Source organism: Petromyzon marinus, chromosome 3 (genome assembly GCF_048934315.1).
Source record: "Petromyzon marinus isolate PM22_M1 ecotype Great Lakes invasive population chromosome 3, UKy_Petmar_22M1.pri1.0, whole genome shotgun sequence".
NCBI classification, from domain to species: Eukaryota; Metazoa; Chordata; class Hyperoartia; order Petromyzontiformes; family Petromyzontidae; genus Petromyzon; species Petromyzon marinus.
Window position 1 is genome coordinate 9,938,067 of NC_133669.1, and position 18,852 is coordinate 9,956,918.

The following is an 18,852-nucleotide window of genomic DNA, read 5'->3' on the forward strand; positions in this document are numbered from 1 at the left end:
TTATCATTGTTGTCCTTGTCATCAATCATTTTATTTTATGTAAATTATCTGTAAAAATAATTTCAGCCCTTGGTCAGTCCATTGCTGAATGAAGGGCACTCCATGCTGAGCCGACCACTGCGTTTGTTTGACCATACCGTACTTGACCCAGGACCAGTTTTGTTATCACTCACAACTTATGTTCACCACCGCTCCATTATATGAACATCTATTGAGACTACATTTCTCATTTAAAGGGAGATCTGGCTGTAATTTTGTGTTGTTTAATGATCACCGTAATGATGAAAATTACTTATCATCACGAAAATAAATCAAAATGATAAACTTTGAACAAACATTTGCATTTAGTGTGAGACTAGCGGGAAGTACCCGGCGTTGCCCAGGCCAAAAAAATATTTCAAAACTACTCTTAAAAATCTAACAGCAGTACGTACTGTGGTGGTACCTGCTATGATTACAACAGTGCATACCGACTGTGGTGGTACCTGCTATCACTACAGTAGTACATGCTGACTCTATAGCAGTATTTATCGACTCTATAGCACAAAGTACTCACCTGACAGAGTTGCATGGTGAGGCCTAGTCCTGTGCAGAGCCTTTGGCCTCGCCTAGATTGTCCAGCCGGCCGAGGTGTTACCTTGGCAGGTTGGAGCAGGGCTGCTAGCCCTGACCCCCCCCCCCCCAGCCACGATCTCCCCGGCCGCTCTGCAGTAATATCTACGACCTATAGTGGTAGCATCTATTGACTGTATAGTAGTAACTGCACGGATCGGGGTGGGGAGGACATCACACAGTGAAAAATTTACCTCAGCGTTTAGTGTATTTTTATAGCATTTTTAACGCGAAAGAAAATGTCCCCCTCACTGCCACCGATGGCGTGCGACTTGGCATGGGCCATCCCCCCCACCAAAGGCGCGTGAGTTGGTATGGTCGTGCACCGACATGATTAAACAAATAACTAAATAAATAAAGAGAAAGCACACAAAAATGCACTAAATCGCTAATTAAAGAATTTAAAGTTGACGGATGTGAAAAAGGAATAGTGCTTGCTCACGGCGTGGCTTACGGCGTGATACCCGGCTATTTTTATTTTACGTAAACCCCACCGTTGGAGAGACAAATCTTTTGCAAGCGTGGGAACACACACAAACCCACACACAAACCCACAAACAATGTTTTACTTTTATATATAGAAGATTTTAATTTGTCTCTCTTTGTCTGTTGTATGATCACATCACCAATTCCCCTCCACCGCCGAACGACTCATTTTACCGACACTGGCGATGCTGTCTGACCCGTGGGACATCATGACGTGTGCCACTCTGTACGTGCACGTGGGTGCTGAAGTGGTGCGACGAGTCCTTGTGCTCCTCACCGTCAGTCCCAGCGCCGGTGAGCGCCGTTCACCATCATCATCGCCGCCATCCCTACCCCCTCGTTTCCGAAGCACCGGCCCGGTGGGCTGGGTTTGGGAAGACGCTGCTCCGGGGACGCCCGTTCTAATTGCTGGACCGCCACTCAGCCGTGGCCTACGCTACAGCCTCGCCTATCAGGCCCCGGCGGCCGCCTCTCTTACCGACCTCGGGTACCGGCGGCAGCGCCGGGGTTTGTCTGGCTCTGGGATACAAACGTTTGTCCGTAACGAAACGGGAGAGCGAAGCAAAGAGGAGATGGGACTGGGAATCTTGCGGAATTTGACCACCGGAGACCGTGTAACTGCCATCCGACCCATCAGGCAACGACGTAGCTCTGGCCCAGTTTGGACACCAGCCGGTGGCAGTGGGAGTTCTGGCGGTGGGGGTGCTGGCACGGGCCCGTTCACAGTGGACGCCACCACGGGTGTGGTGCGCACGGCGGCTCCACTGGACCGCGAGGTGGCCGAGCGGTACCTGTTGGTCATCACTGTCGTCCCGGACGGGGGCGTTGAGGCCATGGGGACGCCGGTCGCCGTGGCCAACGTGTACGTTGGAGACGTCAACGATGTCGCGCCTGTCTTCGTGTGGCCACCTCCTCAGGAGCCGCCCAGGTGAGGTTGCCATCAGACTTCTTCCAGGTGTAGGTGATCATTTATCTTACGTGAATGGTCGGCACCCATGGATCCGTTACTGAGTATTCTTCTCATCAGCAATTGCTGCCGTGATGTAGAGAATCCAATGTTATTCAATCACATGCTGCTGTCTTATTTCGAAAGGTGGTGAAACTTAGTTGTTCAGCCCCCTTTATCAATCCCTTTTTCCAAGCCCAGGATTTTCATGAGGCCACTTTTGCACCATTAAGTGGCAAAATATTCGTCAAATAATGGCCATGCATTTGTAAAAAGATTCTGAGCAATTTGAACATGAATAGGCAATGTTTTGTGTTCATACTCTTTGGTTTTTTCGGTAAAGTCACATAGGTCAAAAAGATATAAAATAAAATAAATGAAAACAACTACATTTATTTCATTTATTTTATTTTATTTATTTTTTTACCTATGTGACTTTACCTAAAAAACCAAAGAGTATGAATCCTTGCAGTCACGAATGCTTCAAATCTAGAATTAATGTTTTGTGTTGTTGGAGTAGTTGATGAGGTTGTGTTAGCTTGAGCTACAGTCATCAACTGAGATGAGATTGACTCATTGCTGAGTGATGAGACACTGATTTTTTTAACTTGACAGTGATCATTTTTAAATCCCTTTGCTAATCCACTTCTAGATTGGAGTTTCTTGACCATACTTCACCACAGCATTCAGTAGCGGGTTGATGAAGGTGTGGGTCATCAACAGCTGAGATATCACTCGCCACTGACGTTAGCCGTGGCTAGATATGTGGGTCATGGAGTTCAACAAAATCAAAGCAGAAATGTCCTCTCCCCATGTGAAGTGTTTGGTTTGGGTGGAGTCGTGAAAAGGCTCGTCTTTGCTGTGTGCAGTCACGTGATCGTGTGGGAGGGAGAGCGGCCGGGTCGTGACCTCGTGACACTCAGAGGTCGTGACCCCGATGGGGGCATGGGCGGCCATCTCCGGTTTTCCATCGCCGGGGGCAACGAGGGCGGAACTTTCTTCCTGCACCCAGAAACCGGCAAGTCTCCACCACGACGCGGCAGTACCAGCAACGAGATGGCCACTCTCAAAAACAACATCACAACCACAGCATCCACCATCAGCGCTATAACAAAACTGCTGACCAAAGCCACCGCAGACTTCATTGCCATGACATCCGGTATCACGAACATTAACCCCACAATGGTCTCCGTCAACGTCAGCATCATCACAGCTCTTATTAGTTTTAACACATACCATGAACTGTTGATTTTTACATTGATTAAGCAGAAACATATCATGAGTATGATGACATTGACGATGGCAGTGATGGATGCATTAACCATGATGATGATAATGATGATGGTGGTGACAGGTGATGATGTTGACAGTAATGTGACATCAGTGAAAACAACATTTAAAGTGGTGGTGATGATCACTTATTTGATGAAGGTGACGATGATGACATTAATGGTGATGATATAGCATCAAAAATTACAATGACATGCGGGATACTGCCTCAAATCCACGTCTCACTTTCGGGGGCTCGTCCGGGCTGCAGGTGTCTTGAGTCTGGCTCGCACCCCGGACCGCGAGACCCACGCCTCCTACCTCCTCCGTCTGACCATTTCTGACTGTGAGGATGGTCTCCACGGTGATGATAGTTCCCGCGGTGACAGTTCCCAGGGTGACAGTCAGAGGAGGCTGGAGACGAGTACGACCCTCACCGTCACGGTGATGGATGTGAACGACCAGGCCCCGCGGTTTCTGCCCCAGCAGGAGGTACATGGCTGATCCCTGGCTCAATCGATCACACCCTAAGTTCTAATTTATCTTTTAAGAAAAATATGTTGCTACATGTCGAGTATCCAGGTTGTTTGTCCCAAACTGTTTGAGACAAATCCAAAAATGTTTTACAGTATACGGTCAATCGTGCGATTATGGCACTCTGGTGACTTCATTGTGACATTACTTTTATTCGGACAAAGCTTTATTGCAAGAAAAAAGTTACACGAACTGTGCAGTGATGTGCCTGTCAAGAACCCCTTTGAGTTGAATGCATTGTCATTGCACTTACATCACGAGAACGCTATAACGAACACCCTGCCATAACACTAAAGTATTATTTTATCATTATTATCAGAAACAACGTTTAAAACTTGTGCCAAGCATCCAGGGGGTGGGGGAACACTGTCAAGGTACACATATACAAGATACCAACTCCTTTAATCGTCTGATTGTGGTGGTAATCGCATGACCGGTCGATTTGTCGTGTTCACTAGCGGGCCCTCGGAGACTCACGAGGGTCCCATCGCTCTGTGGATGATGGCGATGTTGGCGATGGTGATGGAGCGATGGTGACATACGAGTGCGCCGTGGAGGAGAATGCGCCCGCCGGGACCACGTGTGTACACGTGACAGCGGTGGACGGCGATGAAGGTAGTGTGTATGTGCATGTACACGTGCAAGTGTGGGGAGTGGCAGTGCAGTGGTTAGCGCGCTGCGCTACAAACCGGCGACCCCAATTATAATTCTCACTCACGACCAATACTGGTGGTAAATTTTTGAGCCGGTTGTGGGCCTCCCCTAGGTCGATGTAAATATCAGCACTGGGGAGACAAAGGTGGTCTGGCGTTTTTTTGGCAACACCACCCCCTCATAGGCGCGCCATAAATTCCTACGGCACTTGCCCCAACAGTCTATTAAAGGTTAGACAGGGGATCTTTGTCTTTATATACGTACACATATAGCCATATAGCCAAATGTCTACGTATATATGTGGATTATTAGATGGTGAAGGCTCGGGGGAGGCCTTTGTTCAGCAGTGGGTTAATTGTGGCTGATGATGGTGAAACACATATACACACAACGATCCATGTAGATTTGGGGGGACCATATCCTGAAACACCTGGCACACCGCAGAGGTTAAACTTAAGCTGTGAAAAAAATGTCACGCCATCGCGGTGCAGTCATGGATTACAGGATCAGCCATGGATTATAAGAGCTGTCGTGAACTGCCAATAATCTACAAATTACAGAGATTTGTGGGTTATTTGATCGTATAATTTGATCGTACATTATTGCATTTCTGCTGTGTGTACCCCCGGGGATTGATAGTGCTGTGGTTAGTGCTACGAACCCAACAACCCGAGTTTGATTCTTAACCACAACTACACGTGTGTGTGTACCCGCATGTGCCTGTGTACGGTAGGTGCCGGGGGAGAGGTGGTGTACACGTTGCTCAGCGGACTCGTGGATTTCAGCGTCAACGAGCGCACGGGACTCGTGTCCACACGGAGACCACTCGACCGCGAGAGCCAGCACGAGTACACGCTCACAGGTACGCAAGCACCATTGCAGTACCATGGGTACGCACGCACGGGTACATGGTCATGGTTACACAAACCATGGGAATGCACACACTGGAACACGCTCACGAGTACGCATGCACTGGTACACACCATGGAGACACACGCATGAGTACACAGTTGCAGGTGCCCGCTGATATTATCAATGAAATGTAAAGTAAATATAAAACTGAGAGCGCAAATGAGGGCTCCAGCATAGCACGTGGATGGACGTGAAGTTCAAGAGAACAGGTTTGCCGAATTTCATACAACAGATAAGTTCTTTGCTTTAGAACTACTAGTACACATATGCTTGACAATTACATCGGTGAGGGATAGTGTCTTAATACTTAGGCATGATAAGCACATCTATAATTTCCTACCACGTGCAGCTTAATTTTATCATTCTGGTTAGAGATTTAGTGCGAACCTGTTGGTTTATTTATTTATGCAATTTTCCTGGATTTCCCTGAATTCCAGCTCATTTGAGTCCAGCTTCATGAGGTTTTAATGTTCTGTAGAGACCAATGCGGCCGAGCGTGTCGTTGGCCACAACCACTCTCTCATGTGCCGTCCCGGCCTTCATAGGTGCTCGCTAACGGCACTTGCCCCTGAAGTCTGCTAAAGGATATCTTTGTTTTATATACGCATGATGTGTACGTCCTTTGCACTTTGAGACCACTTTGTCTCAAAGTACAGTGAGGGAAAAAGTATTTCATCCCCTGCTGATTTTGTACGTTTGCCCACTGACAAAGAAATGATCAGTCTATAATTTTAATGGTAGGTTTATTTGAACAGTGAGAGACAGAATAACAACAAGAAAATGCAGAAAAACGCATGTCAAAAATGTTATACATTTTGATTTGCATTTTAATGAGGGAAATAAATATTTGACCCCTCTGCAAAACATGACTTAGTACTTGGTGGCAAAACCCCTGTTGGCAATCACAGAGGTCAGACGTTTCTTGTAGTTGGCCACCAGGTTTGCACACATCTCAGGAGGGATTTTGTCCCACTCCTCTTTGCAGATCTTCTCCAAGTCATTAAAGTTTCGAGGCTGACGTTTGGCAACTCGAACCTTCAGCTCCCTCCACAGATTTTCTACAGGATAAAGGTCTGGAGACTGGCTAGGCCACTCCAGGACCTTAATGTGCTTCTTCTTGAGCCACTCCTTTGTTGCCTTGGCCGTGTGTTTTGGGTCATTGTCATGCTGGAATACCCATCCACGACCCATTTTCAATGCCCTGGCTGAGGGAAGGAGGTTCTCACCCAAGATTTGACGGTACATTGCCCCGTCCATCGTCCCTTTGATGCGGTGAAGTTGTCCTGTCCCCTTAGCAGAAACACACCCCCAAAGCATAATGTTTCCACCTCCATGTTTGACGGTGGGGATGGTGTTCTTGGGGTCATAGGCAGCATTCCTCCTCTTCCAAACACAGCGAGTTGAGTTGATGCCAAAGAGCTCCATTTTGGTCTCATCTGACCACAACACTTTCACCCAGTTGTCCTCTGAATCATTCAGATGTTCATTGGCAAACTTCAGACGGGCATGTATATGTGCTTTCTTGAACAGGGGGACCTTGCAGGCGCTGCAGGATTTCAGTCCTTCACGGCGTAGTGTGTTACCAATTGTTTTCTTGGTGACTATGGTCCCAGCTGCCTTGAGGTCATTGACAAGATCCTCCCGTGTAGTTCTGGGCTAATTCCTCACCGTTATCATAATCATTGCAACTCCACGAGGTGAGATCTTGCATGGAGCCCCAGGCCGAGGGAGATTGACAGTTATTTTGTGTTTCTTCCATTTGCGAATAATCGCACCAACTGTTGTCAGCTTCTCACCTAGCTGCTTGGCAATGGTCTTGTAGCCCATTCCAGCCTTGTGTAGGTCTACAATCTTGTCCCTGACATCCATTGAGAGCTCTTTGGTCTTGGCCATGGTGGAGAGTTTGGAATCTGATTGATTGATTGCTTCTGTGGACAGGTACCTTTTATACAGGAAACAAGCTGAGATTAGGAGCACTCCCTTTAAGAGTGTGCTCCTAATCTCAGCTCGTTACCTGTATAAAAGACACCTGGGAGCCAGAAATCTTTCTGATTGAGAGTGGGTCAAATACTTATTTCCCTCATTAAATGCAAATCAATTTATAACATTTTTGACATGCGTTTTTCTGGATTTATTTTTGTTGTGATTCTGCCTTTCACTGTTCAAATAAACCTACCATTACAATTATAGACTGATCATTTCTTTGTCAGTGGGCAAACGTACAAAATCAGCAGGGGATCAAATACTTTTTTCCCCTCACTGTACATCTAGCCTGGAACAAGCACTGGTTATGTCAGCATCCCTTAGTGGAGAATGGCAGTGGCTGCTGTTGTTGTTGTGGTGGGTGCCTGTATATATGTATGTGTGTACGTGCGTGCATGTGTGTGCACGAGTGCTGTCAACACGCACATTTACATTCTCGCCGCTCTTCCCGTGCCGACACAAACAGCCGCCGTGACCTCGTCGCGGCCTTCCTGCCATTCACACGGCTTCCCTCACAACACACGAGTACACAGAGACAAAGATCCCCCATATAGCCTCTTAACAGACTGTTGGGGCAAGTGCTGTAAGTGAGCACCAGCACGTCACACGAGGGGGTGGGTGGCTAGCACCACGCCCGACCGCCTTTGTCTCCCCAGAGGGGATATTTACACAGCACACCAGTTACTCCTTTGAGGCGGAGTCGGCCTAGGGGAGGCCCAGGACCGGTTTCAGATATTCATCACCGATGTTGGCCATGAGCAGGTATCTAACTCAATTCGTCGGGTTAGTAGTGCAGTGCACAATTCATGCACACACACTCACACGCTCGTACAAAGCCAAAGATCCCAAGCACTGTTAGCATGGCTGGCACAGCACACAAGCGGGTGGGTGGCTGGCACCACACCCAGCCGCCTTTGTGTCCCCAGTGGCAATATTTACACACCAGGTACTCATTTGCGGCTGAGTTTACAGTGAGGGAAAAAAAGTATTTGATCCCCTGCTGATTTTGTACGTTTGCCCACTGACAAAGAAATGATCAGTCTATAATTTTAATGGTAGGTTTATTTGAACAGTGAGAGACAGAATAACAACAATAAAATCCAGAAAAACGCATGTCAAAAATGTTATAAATTGATTTGCATTTTAATGAGGGAAATAAGTATTTGACCCCTCTGCAAAACATGATTTAGTACTTGGTGACAAAACCCTTGTTGGCAATCGCAGAGGTCAGACGTTTCTTGTAGTTGGCCACCAGATGCACACATCTCAGGAGGGATTTTGTCCCACTTCTCTTTGCAGATCTTCTCCAAGTCATTAAGGTTTCGAGGCTGACGTTTGGCAACTCGAACCTTCAGCTCCCTCCACAAATTTTATATGGGATTAGGGTCTGGAGACTGGCTAGGCTACTCCAGGACCTTAATGTGCGTCTTCTTGAGCCACTCCTTTGTTGCCTTGGCCATGTGTTTTGGGTTATTGTCATGCTGTAATACCCATCCACGACCCATTTTCAATGCCCTGGCTGAGGAAAGGAGGTTCTCACCCAAGATTTGACGGTACATGGCCCCGTCCATCGTCCCTTTGATGCGGTGAAGTTGTCCTGTCCCCTTAGCAGAAAAACACCCCCAAAGCATAATGTTTCCACCTCCATGTTTGACGGTGGGGATGGTGTTCTTGGGGTCATAGGCAGCATTCCTCCTCCTCCAAACACGGCGAGTTGAGTTGATGCCAAAGAGCTCCATTTTGGTCTCATCTGACCACAACACTTTCACCCAGTTGTCCTCTGAATCATTCAGATGTTCATTGGAAAACTTCAGACGGGCATGTATATGTGCTTTCTTGAGCAGGGGGACCTTGTGGGCGCTGCAGGATTTCAGTCCTTCACGGCATAGTGTGTTACCAATTGTTTTATTGGTGACTATGGTCCCAGCTGCCTTGAGATCATTGACAAGATCCTCCCGTGTAGTTCTGGGCTGATTCCTCACTGTTATCATGATCATTGCAACTCCACGAGGTGAGATCTTGCATGGAGCCCCAGGCCGAGGGAGATCGACAGTTCTTTTAGTGTCTTCCATTTGCGAATAATCTCACCAACTGTTGTCACCTTCTCACCAAGCTACTTGGCAATGGTCTTGTAGCCTATTCCAGCCTTGTGTAGGTCTACAATCTTGACCCTAACATCCTTGGAGAGCTCTTTGGTCTTGGCCATGGTGGAGAGTTTGGAATCTGATTGATTGCTTCTGTGGACAGGTGCCTTTTATACAGGTAACAAGCTGAGATTAGGAGCACTCCCTTTAAGAGTGTGCTCCTAATTTCAGCTCGTTACCTGTATAAATGACACCTGGGAGCCAGAAATCTTTCTGATTGAGAGGGGGTTAAATACATTAAAATGCAAATCAATTTATAACATTTGGACATGCCTTTTTCTGGATTTTGTTGTTGTTATTCTGTCTCTCACTGTTCAAATAAACCTACCATTAAAATTATAGACTGATAATTTCTTTGTCAGTGGGCAAACGTACAAAATCAGCAGGGGATCAAATACTTTTTTCCCTCACTGTACCTACGTACACACATGTACACTCAGATGCGTCCGCATACACACAAACATCTACATATATACACACATAGATTGTGCTTGATAGAATTCAATGTAGTCGAGTTTATTGGTGATCCAGCACTCACTGCTTCACTCCAGTCAATCGCTACTTTTGGTCAGTCACCTGCTTATCGCTCTTCTATTGCTACTACCATGGTGGCCGTTTCCGTTAAATTCACTTATTGGATTCCTCCACAAATGTTGAGGACTCGGCCTGCCAGACTGGCTGATCTCATCTACACTGTGTTGAGCTACCACATTGCAGATCACAACAGCACACTCACCAACCCACTTACCCATTCAACCACAATACTCTGCATGCGACAGTTTGCCATACCGGCACTTTTCAGATCGGCTCCTATGCCCTTACGACGAAGTTTCCACAACGTGGAAATGGTTGCAAACATGCGTTTCTACATTTACATTTTGACCACACATAAGTGCATATACAAAATGACAAAGGACATCCCTTGTAGGCTACATAGAAAGTCGAGGCAAGTGTTGTGAGCACCTGTTAAGGCTGGCATGGCCTGCAAGGGGGTGGCGTAGTTCGAGCCACTCCTGGTCTCCCCACTGTACCAAGTACTCATTTAAGGCTCACTTGGCCTTCGGGAGGACCAGGATAATATTGTACAATTCCTTCCTATGATCCCTGCGATCCGACCTCGATATATTGACCCGAGTTTACTGACCCGGTTTTCCTGACCCATGCCCCCCGCCACCCCTCCTCTTTCCCACCGCAGTCCGCGCCAGCGACCGGGGGACGCCCCCGTGCTGGTCCCTCGCCTCCGTTGTCGTCCGTGTCCTCGACCGTAACGACAACGCGCCGCTCTTTGCCGCGCCGCCACACCTCGTCGCGCAGTCTCACGGCCAGCGCCACCTTGACGATGTCAACGACGATGATGCAGCTGCTGAGCATGATGAAGAAGAGGAGGATTATGTTGGTGGTGATGAGGCAGGGTGGCGGGCGCGCGTGAGCGAAGACAGCCCCATGGGGACCCCTGTGATCACGATGGTGGCGACCGACGCAGATGCCGGAGAGAACGGGATGGTGCGGTACCATCTAGCGGGTACGGCACAGATCGGTGTCAGCGCGCGTGTGTGCGACTGTGTCTCTGTGTGTCCGTGTGTTTTTGTGTGTACAACTATCCCTGTGTCTCTGTGTGTCTCACCGTCTCATGTCGATGTCTCAGCATCTCAGTGCATTCGTGCACCAGTGTCTCAATATCTCCATGCCTCACCACCCCCCATCCCTATATCCTCTCTCTTCTTCTTGCCCCCATCCTGACCTTAGACGGATCCGGGTCCTCGCACTTCCACATCGACCCTGTCACGGGGTCGCTCACCACGGCCGCCCCCCTCGACCGCGAGGCCCAGCCACGCTACCGCCTCGTGGTGGAGGCCGTCGACTGCGGCCCCGGGCCACCACCCCAATTTCCTGCCGGCGGTGGCGCCAGCAGCAGCAGCCGCCTCCCAAATGACGGCTGCGCTGGACTGCGCTCCACAAGCATCGTGTTCGTCTCCGTCCTCGACGTCAACGATAACTCGCCAGTGTTCGTGTTTGGCGACGCCGCCCCCTCTCCACCGGGGTCACCGGGACCGGAGTCGGTGGAGCGGCAGCGGACTGAGGGACCCGAGTACCGCGCCATTGTGCCTGAGGGCCTCGTCGCCGGCTCACCGGTGCTGTGGGTCTCGGCCGCCGACGCAGACTCGGGGATACGAGGCCGGGTCCGGTACCGACTCGTGGGAGGCACGAGTGGCATCGCCGGGGTCACCGTGCCCCCCTTCGCTATCGACCCCGAGTCGGGAATCGTGTTCGTGGCCGTGCCGCGGCTCCGCGCACCGCCGGAGAGGAGTGGCAGTGATGGCGGAGGTAAAAACGATGTCGGCGATGGTGAAGTGTGATCAGGATAGGTGATGGTGGTTCTTGTAGTGGTAATGGCACAGTGGATCCAGTAGCGGTGGTTTTGGTAGTGGTGATGGTTGACGAGTCCGTTGCTGGTGTTGATGGTGGTGGTGGTGATAGTGTTCGTGTTGTTATTGATAGTTTTTGTGTTGGTGGTTGTAATGATGATGGTGGTGATCATTGTTGACGATGAGGATAGCATCGTGAACAATGTCGCCATCCTTGACGCCAGAGTCGATCTTGCCAAACGATGCCTACAACAGCCCCGTCGCTGTGCCTCTCTCTCCCCAGCGCCAGACGGTTCCGTTTCCTCCACCGACGTCCCTGAGCCTCACTACCGGCTGTGGGTGGAAGCGGTGGATGGGGGGCGCCCCCCCCACTCCTCCCGCGTTTCCGCCCTTGTGGCGCTAGTGCCGGGGAGCGGCCGCGCCCCCGAGTTCCGGCACGGGCCGCTGGTGCCCACCGTGCCCGCCGGCCGCGCGGCCGTCAACGCCCTGGTGGCCACGGTGGTGGCGCGGGACGAGGACAGCGGCGCCGGCGGAGCGCTGGCATACCGCCTGGAAGCCGGGGACCCCCACAAATTTTTCCGCATCGACGCCAACACAGGTGGCACAGCGGGGGCGGAGGGGGGGGCTCGCACACACACATAGGCACACAAAGACAAAGAAACATCTTCTTTGAACCTACCTTTACTGAAAGACCCAAAGAATATTAATTCCTGCAGTCACGAAAGCTTTAAGTCAAGATTTAACAAAGAAACATCCTCCGTGTAGCCTTAACAGACTCTTGGGGCAAGTGCTGTTAGCAAGTTGTGCACCCCTATAAAGGCCGGCACGGAAAACTAGGAGGTGGGTGGGTGGCCAGCACTGAGGCCTGGCCGCGTTGGTCTCCCCAGTGGCGATGTTTACACCACCAGGTGTTCATTTAAGGCTGAGTCAACACAGACACACACACAGACATGTACGTGCACACAAGGTAGGTGGGTGGACTGATGGGTAAACATAGACACCCAATCCTGCATGCTTGCGTAGCCGCTCGAGTATATGCGTTACTTTGCATGCGTGCGCATGTATCTGTGTGTGTGCGATCCTGTGTGTGTATGCATGCTTATGCGTGTGTGCGTGTGCGTGTGTACAGGAGAGCTGCTTGTGCGCCGCCCCCTCCAGGGTTTCGTCGGAGCGGATCTGGCGGTGGCCGCGTGGGACCACGGCTCGCCGCCTCGCGCCGCGCGCACCGTCGTGTCCGTGCGCGTGGGCCCAGGCCCCCCCTCTGGGGGGCGCGCTCCCCTGGGGCCCCCCCTGCTCTCGTTCGTCCCCACGGCGTACGAGGCCACGCTGCCCGAGCACTCGCCCAGAGGTGAGTGCCGGTGTCCGTGAGTGCGTTTGTGTGCGCGTGCAACTCGCTACGCATCTGTCAGTCGTCCTAGTCGGTCAAACCATGACACCTGGGTCTGTCCCGTGACCTCCTGCCAGCGGGGTCTTCGACACTTCACGTGGCCACGGAGTGCATCTGGCCTGGCACAAGCAACGTGGTAATGTTCCTGCCACTTAGTGGTGAATGTTGTCGTTGCACGTGCAACTGTGTGTGTGGCCGCGTGTAATGTGTGTGTATTTGTACGTGTGTGTCTGTGCATATCTTCACGTAGTAGCCTTAAAGTGCACCTAGCCTGGCACAAGCGCTGTGGTGAATGGTGGCTGTGTATTTACGCGTGTGACTGTGTGCGCGTACCCGTGCGCAGACACGCTGGTGTGCGTGGTGGAGGCCGCGTGGTCGGACGCGACCACGCGCTTGCTCACGTTCTCCATCCTCTACGGCAACGACGATGGCGCCTTCTCCCTCAACGCCAACACCGGTGCAGCATCCCCCTGCACGCATTAAAGACCCCCCCCCCCACTCCATATAGTCTGTAACAGACTGTTGGGCCAAGCGAGCACAAATCCAGGCCATTGCGGTACACGAGGGGGTGGGTAGCCAACACCACGCCCAGCCACCTTTGTCTCCTTATTGGCGATATTTACACAATCACCCCAGGTTCTCAATTAAGGCTGAGTCGACCTAGGGAGGCCCAGGAATGGCCTCCCTAGGTCACTGGTGTTGGTCGCGAGTCGGGGCTTGTGCTGTTCGCGAACACCTATCAAGGCTGGCACGCCACACGAGGGGGTGGGTGGCCAGCATCATGCCCGGAAACACACACACTCTCACACGGACACCGAACACGTGCACACACACACTCTCACACGAACACCGAACACGTGCACACACACACCTGCTGCCTCATACGCCAGCCCCCACACTCACCCCCCTCACCCTCGCACGCACTCCCAGCCACCTGGCTCCCCCTCGGCGGTGCAGCCTCTTCCTTGGGATGACCCCCTCCCCATCTCCTCCGGCCCGGCTTCCCCGCAGGACGCCTGACCGTGCGGGACCCCGCGGCCCTCGACTTCGAGTCAATGCCTCGTCGAGTCGTCATCATCACCGCCCGCGTCGTCCTCCCCAACGCCACCACTGTGGGCATCGCCGGTGATGCAGCCGCAGCTACAGAGGTCAGTATTGTCATCATCATCGTCATCATCATCATCATCGCTATCATGAACGTCATCGTCGTCGTGACACCATAGACTTATTGAAATGTGTTTGCATTCTTAAAACTCAGGAATAAAATGTAGATGCAAGCGTGAGCATAAGGCCAAAGCAAACAAATCCCCCACTGCAGAGTGCGTGTTTGTCTTCTGAGAGAGCGTGACCCGCCCTGGAGAGAGATGAAGATTTGAAAATGGAAACTAGGAGGACAGTTGTAATTTACGAATTGACAAAGAAAATACTGAAATCGAGCTGAACAGGATATCTAGCTAGGGCGTTAAATGACAGATGGGAAAAATTAACAATGGAATTGAGGCCAATTGAAGTAGGAGAAAGAGAGGTAGGTGGAAAATGAGACGGGAAGGTGGTGGGGGAGGAAGAGATTTAGTAGGGTTGGAGAGAGCGCATGAGATGGGTGTGGAAAGAGATCACGAAGAGTGGAAGATATTGAGGGGAGGAGAATGGGCAAAAAACATTAAGTGGAGACAACTAACAGCTCAGTGATTACCACCTCATTGCCATCTGCGAGTTGCAAAGCTGCAGAGGTACTGAGCAAATGGCAGAAAGTGCGCAGTGACTTGCATATTGGCAAGGTGACGAGAGCTAGTGGGGATTGCACGACTGTGCACACGGCAGCGATCGTGCGGGAACGGCCACGGCAGAAAGACGGCACTGGAGCTGCCGCCAGAGCTCGTTACCGTGAAAACGTTGTGCGGTTGGGAAATGTAATGAAGTGGCATCATCACTGACATAAGAAAATCCGTTTTGGAGTTAGTTTGGCCCTGTCGAACGGTCAGAAACTCCTCTATTAATGTAGGGTTCCAAGTGAATTCTGTTTCGCTATTTTAATTTAAAAAAATTATCGACATAAACCAGATTGCTCAAACTTCCAAATGCAATGAATGTACAAATCCTGAATTAATAAATGTAATTGAACACGTGATCGAACGAACGGATGAACTAATTGCCGAACTTCCACAGGGCAAGGAGGGCGACAAGATGGCCGCTGTCGCTATTGCCGCAGTGACGGTGACGCTGCGCGACGTCAACGACAACGCTCCACGCTTCCCATGGCAACGCCTGGCGACGACGGTGCGGGAGAATGAGCCTGCGGGGACCGTCGTGACGCAGGTGAGCCCTGAGCTACGCCCGCCCTCCACCCCCACTGCTCACTCCGTCTCTTCCTCCCACCCCCACGCACCCATGTGTACACGAGTGTACCTGTGTATATGCATGTGTATGTGAGGCATAGTAGTGTAGCTACGAATCTGGCGACCCGGGTTCGATTCCCGCTCACCGCCAACACCAGTGACGATTATTTGAACCGGTCCTGGGCCTCCTCTAGGTCGACTGAGCCTCAAATGAGTACCTGGTGCGATGTGTAAACATCGCCACTGGGGTGACAAAGGCGGCCGGGTGTGGTGTTGGCCACCCACCCCCTCGTGTACCGTTCCGACCTTCATAGGTGCTCGCTAACAGCACTTGCCCCAACAGTCTGGTAGGAGGGATCTTTGTCTTCGTATGTGTGAACACGTGTACATTTGTGTCACCATGTATTCCCATGTGAATCATGTGTCCCTGTGTTTTGGTGTATACTCATGTGTATGTGTGTGTATTCTGCACACACGTGTGTCCATGTGTACCCCGAGTACATGTGTGTACATGCGAGTACTTACATGTTCGCTGTATACTAAAGTGTAGCATGTGCATCCGTGTGTACGCATGTATGTACCCATGTGCACATGCGTGTATCCAGGAACCCCTGTACCAACTTGTAACCATGTACACATGTGTAAGTATGTGTGTATATGTGTGTATATGTGAAATATGTGAACCCTTTTGTCTGAATTTATACGCCCGTGTGTTTGTCCATGTGTACCCACGTGCCCGTGCAGCTGGTGGCGTGGGATGTGGACGGAGGTGCGGGGGGGCAGCTGGAGTTCGCGCTCGCCCCAGGGTCCCTGAGCTCTGGTTTCCGGCTCGACTCCCTTACCGGGATCATCACCACAACTGCCTCCCTCGATCGCGAGGCCGCGCCCGTCCACCAGTGAGTGAGGGGTGATGGGGCGACAGGGGCAATGAGTGGACACTGGTGAATTACATATGGAACAAAAGCTGAAGAGTGCCTAATGAAGCAATGAGAAGTGCATGCTTTGCATTACCCTGACAGACAGGAAGAGCAAAATGTACGTAAGTTTGAGGCATCACATTGACTGTTGAGAAAAATAAGTGGGCTTGGGCGGGACACGTCACTAGAAGGGACGACAGCCGGTGGGCGAGACTAATGACGAAGTGGCAGCAGAACGGGATGTCAATTGCCGCGATGGAACGATTAAATCAGCTCGTGTAGGGAGGAACTCGATGGATTCTTGCAATGCGGGATGGTGAGGGATGGCGATGGCTTGGGGAGCCCTTGATCCAGCAGTGGATGAATCATGACTCGTGATGACGGTCTGAGTGTAGGCTGGAGGTGTGGGCCGTGGACCGTGGGAGACCGCGCCTCACCGGCTCCACCGTGGTGCGTGTCACTGTGGAGGACGTCAATGACAACGCCCCCGTCATCGCTGCCAGCCAGCACCTCGTCGTGTCTGAGAGTACGGCGTGCATGCTCACACACACACACGCCACACGTGCGCGCGTGCTCGAGTCCCAGCGCAGTGGCACCGACTGCGCTCTCGATAACTACGCCACCCTGAGCCTCACCCTCAACCTGCCTTGCAATCCCCCTCGGTCGCAGGTGTTCCAGTCGGCACTGAGATCGGCCACGTCTTGGCATCGGACCCCGACCTTTACCCTCGCCTCGAGTTCTCCGTCGTGGAGCGCACGAGCGGCTCCTCTTCCGTCAACGACGACACGGACGACGTCAACGACGCCACCGCCGTGGCTGCCTCCCTGTTCACGGTGGAGCGCCTGGGCGGGCGCGTGACGCTCGCGCGCCCCCTTGACTTCGAGCAGCGGCGTGAGCTGGCGCTGCGAGTGCGCGTGTCTGACGGTGCCCACCGCTCCGAGGCCACCATCCTCATCACGGTCGCCGACGACAACGACAACGCGCCCAGCTTCCTGCGGCCGCTCTACGAGGTGAGCGGGCATGAGCGGGCATGACCGTGGAGAGGAGAGGGGGAGAGGGACAAATTTGGCGGGGAGGGGGCAGGTGGATACATCAGATCTCGGTGGGCTTCCAAGAAGGCGGAGGTTGACCACAAAGGGAGCCTCGTCTGAAAATGTTCCCTCGGGCATCCCAATGTCTGCACAGACAGGTTCACCAACACATCTGTGCCGCCATCTTCTGGCCCCCACCCCACGTCACGGTGGGATATTGTAACCTCACAGCAGCACACAATGGATTGCTTGTTCCACCCAACTAACCTGACCTAACAGTGAGCAGCCTCTGCAATGAAACAACATTACTCAAAGCAGAGAAGCAATAGGGTGCCACTTGCCTCTCTTGGTGGCTCTGAACCAGTGGTGGAAATTCCATATTCCCATGGTAGGGGCTGGCGACTGCACAGGACAACCATTGTTGACTCACCGGAAATTGGTAATCATTTCATCAACCCCGGAATAGCGATGATGTTGATGATGATGATGAGCTGAGTCTGACAAGTGTTTGAATTCATGACCCTTCAAGTGTTCGTCAAGAACTCTGGGTAAAACGCAATCACCTTCTCACTCCCTGCCTTCCCCAAAGCTCACCCTTCTCCCCCTGCTCACCCTTCCCCCACTCCTCCCGCCATCCTCCCACGTTTACCAGGTGAGCGTGGATGAGCGCACGCCTCCGCTTATTAGCCTCATCACGGTTGCTGCGAGTGACCGTGACGCAGGAGCCAATGGGAGGCTCTCGTACCAGCTCATACCAGGCAGCAGCGACGGTGACAGCAGCAGAGGAGGGTTCGGGATTCACGCAATGAATGGTACGGACAGGTGCGGGGTGGGGGGGGACGTTCATGTGCACCCGATGGCCAGGTTGTTGGAAGCAGGATAGGGCTGTCGTGCCTTCAGTTCATTTGTCGTTTTCTGTTTTCAGAACCCGGTTTAATCACTCAGGTTTAATCACAGGTGACTGCCTGGATTTAAATCCAGGATCTCAGCATTGCTTGTTTGGTGTTCATATTTGGGCCATCCACCTCTTTGAGTCGAGCTCTTGGATAGAATTAGGGCTATGGGTTATAGGTATCACTGGTACTATGTTTAAATGGGGGTAACAAGAGAGAGGTTATGGGTATGGGTAGGTATAAGGTTTGGATTATCTTCAAGTAATAGATGCAGCGAGGCTTGTAGAAGGGTAACTCGTGCGGATCAGACAACTCATGCATGTAAGGGACATCAGATTGACTGGGATTTGACTGGACACATCTCTGGAAGAGAGGATAGTCG

The 18,852-nt window shown here is 51.5% G+C and overlaps 1 protein-coding gene across 2 annotated transcripts in view; it reads left to right on the forward strand.

The window, feature by feature from the left end:
* Positions 1-18,852, forward strand: part of LOC116953285 (protocadherin-16-like) — an 81,850-nt gene that overhangs the window by 49,826 nt on the left and 13,172 nt on the right. For both annotated transcript variants that reach the window (XM_032973358.2, XM_032973366.2), the window contains exons 20-35: positions 1,348-2,026; positions 2,914-3,062; positions 3,585-3,805; positions 4,306-4,462; positions 5,235-5,363; positions 10,736-11,062; positions 11,287-11,865; positions 12,190-12,504; positions 13,036-13,254; positions 13,637-13,750; positions 14,305-14,441; positions 15,460-15,609; positions 16,374-16,525; positions 16,942-17,072; positions 17,216-17,556; positions 18,230-18,389. In XM_032973358.2, the coding sequence (XP_032829249.2) occupies positions 1,348-2,026; positions 2,914-3,062; positions 3,585-3,805; positions 4,306-4,462; positions 5,235-5,363; positions 10,736-11,062; positions 11,287-11,865; positions 12,190-12,504; positions 13,036-13,254; positions 13,637-13,750; positions 14,305-14,441; positions 15,460-15,609; positions 16,374-16,525; positions 16,942-17,072; positions 17,216-17,556; positions 18,230-18,389 (3,960 nt within the window). The remainder of the gene's footprint in view (positions 1-1,347; positions 2,027-2,913; positions 3,063-3,584; positions 3,806-4,305; positions 4,463-5,234; positions 5,364-10,735; positions 11,063-11,286; positions 11,866-12,189; positions 12,505-13,035; positions 13,255-13,636; positions 13,751-14,304; positions 14,442-15,459; positions 15,610-16,373; positions 16,526-16,941; positions 17,073-17,215; positions 17,557-18,229; positions 18,390-18,852) is intronic.